The sequence below is a fragment of the Calidris pugnax genome, unplaced genomic scaffold, assembly GCF_001431845.1.
Source record: "Calidris pugnax isolate Ruff unplaced genomic scaffold, ASM143184v1 scaffold8, whole genome shotgun sequence".
Lineage (NCBI taxonomy): Eukaryota > Metazoa > Chordata > Aves > Charadriiformes > Scolopacidae > Calidris > Calidris pugnax.
This window is the reverse complement of record NW_015090830.1, coordinates 19868505-19880044: the sequence shown is the minus strand read 5'-3', so window position 1 is coordinate 19880044 and position 11540 is coordinate 19868505. Positions and strand designations below refer to the sequence as shown.

Here is an 11540-nt window from a genome sequence, read left to right as displayed (position 1 = left end):
AAGAAGGGGGGGGAAATGACTGAAAAAGGAGATTGAGGGGGGAATTGCCTAATTTCTCGCAACGCCTGTTGCTCCCTGATACGGCCGCGCCGGGGGTTATCTGCCGGCGGCGGAGCTCGGCCCGCACCCTCCGCCCTGCCCCGGCCACCGCTGCCCCGCTCCCGGCCCGGCCCTCGGGGACGCTCCGCTCCGGCCCCTCGGCCGCCCCGCGGGTTGTGGGGGGGGGGGCCCCACGCCACGCAAACCGGGTGTCTGCCCTAAGGGAGGGATAGGGGGGGAGAAACAAGCTTCTCCTTCCCCGCGGAAAGGGATCTGATGCGCCGCGTCGCCCCCGTTAAGGTCACCATGGCTGACAGAGCTGCTGCGGAAAGGGCTTGTAAAGACCCCAACCCCATCATCGACGGCAGGAAAGCCAACGTGAACCTGGCGTACCTGGGTGCCAAGCCGCGGATCATGCAGCCAGGTGAGGAAGCGGTCCCCAACGGCTTTTCTCTCCCTCTACCTCAGGTCTCCGAAGAGCGGAAAAACTTCCAAAAAGGTAGTGCTGTCTGGCACCTCCCTGGAGCGCGCCCACCCCGTGGGTGTGCTTTGGGTTTTGATTTTTCAATGCAGCCTGTAGGGACTTTCTGGCTATTTTGTACACGTGCCTTATTCAAAAACCAAAAGCCATCGGAAAGAAAAGATCCGCAGTTCCCCAGGAAGACCTCCACAGCTCAGACACTTCATTGGTTATTCCTGCTGCTGGGAATGTGGTGGCCCTGACCATTTACAGTATCGTTGCAGGGAAAGATTGGCCTAGGAATGAATCGCTTCCAATGTGTGCGGTCTTATTAATACAAACAATATCTTAATGCAGACTCCTCAAACAGATGGGAGGTATTACGCAGACTTTAAAATGAAAACGGCTCTTCCCAAGACCACATCTGAGCCAATCTGATGGCCCAGCCACTTCCCAAACTGCTGCTTTGCAGCAAGGGGGACAGGAGCGCAGAGTGTGTGCGCGTTTGTGCTCCAAGGGGGGCTGCCCTGAAGTCCCCCATGCTCAGCCCGAGGAGCACTTGTGGGAGTTGATGAAGTGGCCACCAAAGAAAGAAGGGGTTTATGCTTGGGCGCTTGAAGAATAGAAGTGAAGTTAGGATTTGAGCCCCGTGCCAAGCCCTCATGAGTAGAGATAGCTCAAATTTAAGTCTGGAGAAAGTACACAGATACACCAATGAATAGAAAGTACAAAATAATCCTTCAGAGGCTAAAGTTAGGGACCAGAATGGAGCACAAAATAAAATGCGAATTAAAACCTTGTGCTTATCCTTCTAAACATCTCTAGGAAAGTGTGTGCTTTACGGTTTTAAGTTCTGTTGCATTTATGTGTGTTCGTTTATATAGGGACTGATAGATTTTGTAGTTCTGCAGCCTTTCAGACACTGCCACTGGAGGTCGTTAGTGAAGGCTGTTGCTCTACGTTTGTGTGCGTGTGTGTGTGTATGTAGCATAAATAAGTGGCCAAAAGAACACCCATACAGAGAACGTGATGTGTTTCTGTTGATAGGTTTTGCCTTTGGTGTCCAGCAGCTTCATCCAGCTCTTATACAGAGGCCTTTTGGGTAAGTCTGTTCAATGGGACCTCAAATAGGGGAGGAAAAAAAAATCTTTTTTTTTTTTAAAAAAAAAAAGGAAAGAAAAAGTATGATCCTTGAAGGCTTTTTGCAGTAGCAGCCTTATAAACTCACCAGCAATGCTGAAGTTCTCAGAGTTACAAATGTATACCCGTAAATGCGCTCACCTTGTCGGTCATGTTCTAAATGCCGCAGCTGAGTCAAGTTGTGTGGGACGTGTCCCTTCCACCTAAGCAGTCCAGTCCCGTTTGACCCTATGATAAAAGAAGGAGGTATGACTTGATGCAAGATTGCTGTGCCCCATTTCTCTTTTCTCAGCTTGACTCAATGTTATTTATCTCTTTCTAATCTGACAGGGATCGTTTACAGTTAAGATAACTGATCAGAAGGATATGATGATAAGAGGTGGAATAGTTCTGTTTGGAATTAAACTCTGTAACCAGTAGACTCAAACACAAACAAGCTAAAATGGTGATTAACGATGCATGTATGTTTTTTTTCATATAGTCAATAGACCTCCGTGTGCTTTTTTATTTATTTATTTATTACAGTAATGAAGTGGTGTTGATAGCTAAACTGTGTGCTTTTATTTAATTGAAAGAGCTGTAGTGAAAGTTTTTTGGGGGGGGTCTTTTTAATTTTGTTTTTGTTGTTGAGGAGTGACTTTGCCATGGGGAGCAAAGGGTCTTTTTTTTTTTTCTCCTTGCTTTCAAGCTGTAGCCTGTGACTTTTTTAACCATATTTTGTAGTGAGTGCTAAATTGTGTGACTTCTTGATTTTTAAGTAAATCAACGTATTGCTTGCATGTTCATAATTTTTTTTGGGGGGGTTTGTTTTTGGGAGGGGTGTGGAGCTCCTTATTAACAATGTGCGTCCATTTGGGCTTTCTAATTTGAGATTTTTTTTTTCTTCAATCTGTCTTTAATACATAGCGCATTTCTCCTTTACTTGAGTATACTATTCCTAAGTAGATCTAACTCTTGCTTCTTATAGGCATTTAATTAGGAGGTGAAGTCTGCTTTAAAACTTTCCATACAGTGTCACTTAACTAATGCACACTGACTGAGAAACTCCCTGCAAAATAATGCATTTTGCTAATTAATGAGTAAGCTAACAATAAAAGAGGGAAAATGTGTCACAAATGTATTTTATTTGACTAGAATAGCTTTAGAATATTGTACCTAGCTGTTATTAAGCAACGATAGCTTCTCAGTAGTTTGATTTGTCAAAACGGTAGGAAACAGTTCCTATCCTCAAAACTGTAGGAAAAAGTTTTCCTAGAAACTTTACATACTTTTAAAAGAGAATGTTGATTCTTGGGGGAGGTTGTGGAAAACTTTTTGTCTTTTTCTTTTTTTTTTTTTCCTTCTGATTATCCTCTACTGCCTTTTGTTTGACTTCTTTAAGTGTGAGGAGACGACGGTGTATGTGCAGGCATCAGTCTCTGATGCCTTTGCTCAGGTAGGCAGGAGGTGGAGCGCGCTGTCTCCAGAGCTGGTGGAAGCAACTTGTTGCAAAGAGGAACCAGTGGACGGCCCGGGGATCAGCCGTGGAGAGACTGAGTGTTTGCTGAGCACAACAGAAAAGGAGAACCTGTGGCGATCTGTTGCTAGAAGAACTGTGCGAATGTAGGGCTCTTTCTTGCTTTCCTTACCCAGAGCGAACAATAGAGCATGTAAATCGTGTTTAGGTCAGGGAAATTCTCCCAGCAGGCTGAACAAGGTTTTATTTCTAATGCCATGTACGTAAATCTGAAGAAAAGGAATGTTGGTTGCAGGGTCACATATATATGAAAATTGGTCATTTTATAATCCTTGGCTTCTGCCTTTCTTTTGCTATGTGCAAAGAAAGGAGATTACTAATCCTGCCTTCTCCTCAAAATTTCCTATGACCTGTACCTTTTCTAAAGATTGTAGTTCAGATGAAGAACAGCATTCATTAGGATGAATGAACATCTTCATTCACTATATTCCTGGACAATAAGAGCAGTTGTTTCAGTGCTCACTTGAATCTATTTTCATCAAAGAGTTCACACTTAGAGGATGTTACATGGATTGCACTGAAATATATGGTCACCTTAAAGTCTTTGTTCCTCTTTAGAAGTGCACCTTTTAAAAAGTACACTTTACTAATATCCTGTGTAAAATGGGCTGTAGTAGTGATTCACTACCAATATTCTGCTAATCCCTATACAAAAGCTCCAAACGTTTTGTAATTTCATTCCTACCAGAGTGCAAATTAGCGAGGTGCTGCCGTATCCTGGTATGGTCAGCAATGTTTTGATGTGATTCCCCACTTATCAAACAAGAAACTGAAAATAATTGGATTACTTTTACTGAGAAGATGCAGAAGTACAATATTCTCAATTAAGTACAAGGTTACTGTGGTGGAGGGAGCCAGAAACTAGATTAGCTTCAATGCATGGAGCATTTAAAATGCTGGGAATTTTTCTTTATTCATTGCTGCAGAGATCAGTTCATCCACCAAACAACATTTCTCCCTGCTCTTTACATTCAGCATCCCCTCTTACTGTTGGTATGTTTTGGAGAAAGCTGTTCGATCACAGGACTAGTTATACAGCTCTGTTTTCAAGATTGTTTATTAAAATACTATCTCTGAATTCAATAGGAATTTATGGAGGGGGAAGATGACTTTGCTTTCCAAGATAGCTTTTCTCATTTTGCTTTTGTAATTTTTGCTTTAATATTGGTGGGAAAATATGTGTTTATACAGAGGTACTGGTGTAGGATATGACTCGTTCTGTTGCAGAGACATTTTTTTCCTTTATTTTCTGTCTAAAACTTGTACCTAGATCAAAATGAGAACATTCCCATTGTTTTTAGTAAGACCAGACTTAAGTCCAAAGTTAAATTCATTATCAAATGGTTAGCTGATGCTATCTAGACTACGGCTTATCTGGAAAGAGGAAATGAAGCTGGAACAGTCACAAGTTAACCTGCAGAATGCTAAATGACCTCTTAATTATCAGGCATAAATTTAAAAGGAAGCATTTAAGCGTCTTCTATGTCTTGATGTTAATGTAACCTATTTCTGCTATAAGGAAAGCTGTGCATTGGTGAAAATGTAATTTTAATTATGCTTACAAAACCAGATGATGCCATGCAACGGCCAAAGCAGAAAATTTAGATCAAAGTTAAATATCTACTTTCACAAGAATTTAATGTTGAGAGTCAATGATGTGCTACTACTGCTGAATTTCTATATGCCACAGCTCTCTGCATTAGCCTAAAAAGTTATTTCTGTCTTGGAAACAATTAGCTTTCACTTTATTATTACTTATAGGATTATTTTTGAGGTCTTAGTTAAACACAAATCTTCTGTTACAACAATAATGAAAGTCTTATGGCACATGGCAGGAGTGTGTCATTCAATTTTGAATATCCCAAAGCTACAGTTACTGCTGAAGTTAAATGTGGTTCCCTTTTTCATTATTGCAGAAGCATAAAACGATAAAGAAAAAAGTACTGCCAGGAAATAAAGCTTAAACCATGTATAATTCTCACACTCTTACTCTCTAATGAAAAGCAGCAGCTTTTACTGAAAACTGAGGATACTAAGGATATCCACCATAACTGGGAATTGCTTTTTCAGCTTTTGACCTGGCAGAGCATTAAAAGCAGTTGGGTTCTGAATGGCTGAGACCTGCATTTGCTGGCCTGTGCAGTAGGTAGAAATTTACTTTGGCCATATAAAGCCATTTTACTCGACTCAAAACAGTTGTAGCATGACAGATGATCAAAAATAGCCCCACTGCAGCTTACGCTGTCAATCATCATGTGTGAAATGGCATGGTGGTGAGGAGCCTGCACAGGGTTTATGTTTATTGTAGGGTAAGATGTGGCAAACAGATAATGTTTCATAACTTCACCACCTGTTAGTTTCTTGGCTTAAATAAAACAAGTCACAAGAGTTTAAGTGGGAGCACATGTATCTTTCTGTCTTGTTCAAGGATATGGCCGAATGCCCTAACGTCTTCAGAAAATCTTAGTAGCATCAGCTCAAGTCAACACAAGCATCTAGATAAACTTGCTTACTCTCTCTTCTGGTGGAATTACTCTCTCCCGTAAATGCTGTATGTAAAGATTCCTTTGATGTGATGTTAAAATGGACTCTTAATGATGCAGAAGAGGCTCTTGGTGACTTCAGATTTGGTTTTATATCTCTTCCCTTAATACTTAAAAAACATGGTGTTAGATTTATCAGGATTGTACTTGATTGGTGACCAATACAAAATGCTTGTTTATGCTCATCCATTTTGGATGGAGAGCTCAGGTAATGATGTGTATTTAAATGCACAGAGCCAGCTTAAGTATGCTTCAAATGCACTTTTGGCTAATCACTTCATAAATTAGGTGAGTGTTAAAAACCCAACTGATGGTTTTGTTTTATGTTTTCTTTCCCTTCCCAATCTCTATTTGTCACTCTTTTTTTTTTTTTTCTTTTCTCCCTTCACACAGAAGGAAATGAGTTTCATTGACGTGTTGGGTTTTTATGATTGTGGTGTTCATGTCTTAAACACGGCAACTGAACATTTCTCTCTGCTAATATTCCTATTCAATCAACTGAGCTCTTTTTTTTTTCTTAAAACTAGGCTGTTGTAAAACCTATCACTTATTTTAAGCTATGTTTTGCTATGAATCTAGTTGACAGTGTCCCTTCTGATTGAAATGTTGACTTTGTTGACCTTGTTGACTACTTAAGTGAGTCTTGAAGTTATTTTAAAAATGAAACAAACAAAACCAAAAAAAGCTTTCCATTAAATCTTCAATTTAGAGAAAAGAGGACAGTTTTTACCATTGCAGCTTGCATCTGCACTTACAGAGTGCTAAAAGGTTGGCGCAGTCTTTAGAGTTGTCTGTAAAGGTAAAGTTCAGTATGAAATAGTAGTAAAACTGCACAAGCAGCTTTTGATGGATTTGTAAAGATTCACTGACTGGAAGGGAGTTGCATATATGAGGGACTTCTCTGCGGGAATCCAGATGCAAGACAGGGTTATGAATGTAAAATGATAAATATAATGAGTATATTATTTTTTTAAATCCTATTATATGTTAAAATGCAACTATGAGATGAACTTGTATGTACACTTGTGTGCTAAGACAACGATGTGACCAATTTTCAAACCTGAAGGGTTAAGTAAACAAGCTAAGGAGGCAAGTTTTGTGACTTGGAGAAGATGGGAAAGCGTGTACTGAACTGTTCAGAATGGTTATTTCTTAAGCTGTAAATTTGTTTTTTTGCCTTTGTTAAGCACCAGATCTATTTAGACTTAATCCTGTGCCCATCTCCCAAAAAACTCTATGCTGTATGTCTTGCATAGAAATAAACAAGCTGGCACAAAACAGGACATCAGTGGCCTGATAAACAAACAGGTTTGACCCTTGTGTCCTTACGGACTTTATAAAAGTGTGATGCACATGTACTTAGGAGTCACTGTTATGGATTTTAATAGCATCTATGTAGCTTCCCCTCAATGGCCTCTTGTGACGGAGTGAGCTGCACTATCGTTCGTTTGGAAAGTGTGATTCTTGCTGTGTTTACCACACTTTATTTAAACTCCTTTGTCGCCTGTGTTGGTTTTTTTTCTTATTTTTAATAAGGGTGACTGAGGTTGCAGAGAAATTAATGTGTGCTGAGTCTGCATAGCAACTTAAGTAGGGTTGCCACAATACACTCTTTCCCCCGCCTCTCCGAGAAGACTTTACATAAAGTCAGGGTTCAACCATTTTGGTGCCTTATTGGCTATTGTCAAACTCATTATAGCGGTGCTGTCAAACTGCTCAGTTACTAATAATAAAAGTATTGCAGGAAATAATTTTACTAAGAGTCGAGTAGTTAAGTGAGAAGCAGGGTAATAAAAATGACTTACAGGTGTTTTGAAAAACAAATACGGCAATTTTCCAGATGGAATAACCAAGCTTACTCCTTTACAGTTGTCTTAAAACTGGCATCAGTAATCCTGGTCCTTCTAAAGAGTTTAATAGCCTTAAACGTAATGTCCTCAAGCAACATTAAACACTCCTGTTTAACTGGGCTCTAATGCTGTGCTTTGGAGCGATGCTTCTCCTCGGGCCAGTGAACTGAGAATCGGTCCATTGGGTCTCGTTATTGTGGCAACCCTATGCACATAACAACAACTAAATTGAGTTTGGTTTTAGTTCGGAGTACGGACGTGGCGCTTGGGCGCTGAACTCGCCTCCCGCCTCTAACTCCCTCTCCCATCTTTCCAACAGGATACCCGCTCACTATGTCTATCCACAGGCTTTTGTCCAGCCGGGAGTGGTAATTCCCCACGTTCAGCCGGCGGCAGCCGCCGCTTCCACTACGCCCTACATCGATTACACCGGAGCTGCCTATGCCCAGTACTCGGCCGCCGCCGCCGCCGCTGCCGCCTACGAGCAGTACCCCTACGCCGCCTCGCCGGCCGCCGCCGCCGGCTACGTGGCAGCGGGGGGCTACGGCTACGCCGTGCAGCAGCCCCTCACCGCAGCAGCCCCGGGGACGGCCGCCGCGGCCGCTGCCGCTTTTGGCCAGTACCAGCCCCAACAGCTGCAGACAGACCGTATGCAATAGCAGATGGGACTCCTGAAGGAAGCTCGGCTCTTTCTCTTCCTCTTTTCAGCCTTCCAGTATAAGTAGTTATATCAGAGACAATCGATGTTAACTATAAGGAGCTTTAAGGAAAAGCGATGCTATTGCGAAACTAAAGATTTTTATTCCACTGTCTTCATACAGTATGCATCCAAACCGTGTTGTTAGAGGGGAGGGGTAGTGTGGCATGTCTAGTTTCAAGTATCAAGCCAGAAGAAAATGGGGAAAAAAAAAAAAAATACTGTACTGTCATGAAAGAGTGGCAGGAGTAGCAATGGGACTTCATATTTTCAAACAAACAAACGAGAACCAAAAAAAAAAGGCAAAGGTGTATCTTTTACCGTATCAGGGAAGCAAAAACTGCCTTTTATAAGTAAGAAAATGGTATTTGAAGAATTTAAACCAGGGAAAAAACTGAGTCAGCAATATGTAACCTTTATCCATTTTAAGAGGAAACAAACTTAAAGCACTGATGGTCCTTTCTAGCTTTCCGAAGTTGTCTTCGTGAGATAGTACCTTCTCACTGTCTCGCTAACGGGCATCGAACAACCCAAGGAAGATGGCCGGCTAGTAAGATGGCGGACAGGCACCAAAGTTATTTTCTTCTCTGTCCTCTGGATGAGTGGAACTATGGAGCAAGTGATGTGGAAGTAAGGGGTGCAACAGCTGTAGAGACAATCAATAACACAGACAGTTCTGGACAGAACACATCACTCGTGCTCATGTGATGAGCTTGTCACATCCTAATCCCTCGCCCCATCCTGTTTCACTTTTGGGAAACTTTAACTGCTGGTGTCAGCTATTCTGATTCTAAAATAGGATCAGCCCTTTACTACAACAGCCTTCTCTTTCTATTTATTGCATCTATTCGTAACTTGTGAATAAAGGCAGGAAGAAGCTCAATGAATTAAAACCTTTAAGAACTGTTTTAAGGGAATTTTCTTTTCTGAAACCATTTGTACAATTTTAATATCTATTTCAGGATTCTATTTAAAATATTTATTAGCAAACATACAGTACACAAGGCAACTTTTGTTACCAAGACTGCAGTTCTTGAAGGGTTAATGGTATGTGATTTATACTGTGCCTTAATTGTTATGCTATTTAAAAAGAAATATTTATTTTGAAAGTTTTACTATGCTGCACTCTAAAGAAGGCGACTTTAGATGTGACACTGTAAAATTATGTATTCATCTCATGGCATAAATTATTTAGTAGGCTTAGATGTAGCATATTAAATATTAACCTAATTAACTAAGGATGTTGACTTGGATTTATTTAAATTCAGTATGTGCACTGTATGAGGGTACTCTTAAATTAACACTTTTTTTAGGTTTTTACATAAAATATTGCTAGTTCATTCTTTTTCCCTCTACTAGTTTTTCATGTAGACCTCTCAAATACATTAGTGCCGTTTTCTCACTCATCTGTATGTAGACTGACTATTTTTCCCTTTGCTAGAAAATGCTGCTTTACATTGTCCTGTGAAACTACAATACTTGCAATTTTTATTCTTGACCGAAATGGAATTTAATATTTTACACTGTATTGGATTTTTTTATACTTGAACAATTTCATACAAGGGAAGACAGGATAGCATTTTTATGGACTTTATCCAATGTCACTGGATTTATTTTAAGTATTCTGAATACTAGCCAGTGTTATAATGTAGACATGACTCTCCTGTGCATATTATTTATTCAGTATGTATATTGCTTTACAACATTTCAGATCTCTTAATCTATTCACTCGTATTAAAACAATAAAAAAATGTTGTCGCATTCCGTCTAATGATGTTCTTGCTATAATTGTCTTAGATCTTGTTTAGTTAAAACTAGGGGGGCAACCCTTTATGTAATTTTCCTGCTCTGTGGGGTGAATAGCAGCGCATATGCACTGAATTTAAATACATAGACTGATATGAACTGTATTACATGGAGGAAATTCTACAAAGATGGAGAAGATCCATCCTGAGAGTTATCATAAAACAATTCAGAGTAGAAGGGACTTTGGGAGGTCTCAGGTTGCTTATGACTTTGTCCAGTCAAGTCTTAAAATCCTCCATGTGGAGGCTGCACAACCCCGTAGGTAATATAGTCCGCTACCTAATTATCCTCATAGCGTCTTTTTTTCCCCTTCTATTTAGCCAGAGCCTCCCCTGTGCATTTAAAACCTTCGTCTCCCATTCTTTGGCAGAGAGCCCAGCCCTGTCTTCTCAGTAACCTCTTAGGAACTGGAAAGTTGCTGTTGTCTTCTGTAGGCTGAACAACCCCCAGTGCCTCAGCCTCTCCTCACACGTCTCATGCTTCAACCTCTACCCATTCTGTTGGCCTTCCAGTGGAGTTGTTCAAGTTCATCAATGGCTTTCATGTACTGGGAGACTCAAGACTGGACCCACTATGACAGCTGTGGTCTAATGAGTGCTCAGTAAAAGGGAATAATCAATTCCCTTGATCTGCCATCTGTGCTCCTCTTCATACAGTCTGATGTGCTTTCACTGGTGCCAGAGTTTACTACTGACTCCTGGTCAGCCTGCCCAAAAGCCTCCCATGTCCTTTTTAGCAGAGCTGCTACCAAGCCAGTCATGCCCTGGGGTACGCAGGGGGTTCGTCTGTCTGAGATAAAGGACTCCCTGTTTGTCCTTGCTGAGTTTCATGAGGTTCCTGTTGGCCTAGTCCTTTAGGGAGTGTTAAATCCCTCTGAATGGCAGGCCTGATCTCCAGCATCTCAACCACACCCTCCATTTAGTATCATCATTCTGCAGACCTAATAATAGTGCATCCTGTCTCTTCCTCCAGGTCATTGATAAAGCTATCAGACAGGACAGACCCCTGAGGAGCTCCATTGTAACCAGCCTCTGGACTGAGCATGAGTGCTTTTGACCGGTGATCCAGTCAGTTTTTTGCCTATCTAGACAGGCCCATCTGAAATTGGATGCAAGGATTCTGAGTGGAATGGAAAGCCTTGCTAAACGCAAGGTAGACAACTTTCTCTCCTTTCCCCTCATTGATAGCTGAAGCCATCTCATCACAAGAGGCAATTAGGTCGGTCTGGCATGATTTACCTTAGTAAATCCATGCTGGCTGCTCCCATTCGCCACCTTCTCCTTCACATGTACAGAAATTACTTCCAAGATTGCTCACTCCATGATTGTTCTGTAGTTCCCTAGATCGTCCTCCTTGCCCTTTCTGAAGATGAGTGCATCATCTTTCTCCAGCCACAGAAGACCTCCCCAATCTCTGTGACCTTTTGTGAGCAGTCTCACAATGACAACAGTCCTCTTAGTACCCTTGGGTGCAGCCCATCTGGTCCCAT

The 11540-nt window shown here is 41.3% G+C and overlaps 1 protein-coding gene across 2 annotated transcripts; it reads left to right on the top strand.

Annotated features, from left to right (window-relative positions):
* Positions 1 to 147: 147 nt before the first annotated feature.
* RBM24 (RNA binding motif protein 24) lies at positions 148 to 10016 on the top strand. Of its 2 annotated transcripts, XM_014940952.1 has the most exons (4): positions 148 to 463; positions 1547 to 1601; positions 6955 to 7006; positions 7868 to 10016. In XM_014940952.1, exons 1-4 carry the CDS (start codon positions 316 to 318, stop codon positions 8267 to 8269), a joined length of 657 nt encoding a protein of 218 aa, XP_014796438.1. In that variant the 5' UTR covers positions 148 to 315; the 3' UTR covers positions 8270 to 10016. The 2 variants fall into 2 exon arrangements, with proteins under 2 accessions (XP_014796438.1, XP_014796439.1); XM_014940953.1 differs by lacking the exon at positions 6955 to 7006 and having other exon boundaries at positions 172 to 463.
* Positions 10017 to 11540: the final 1524 nt, after the last annotated feature.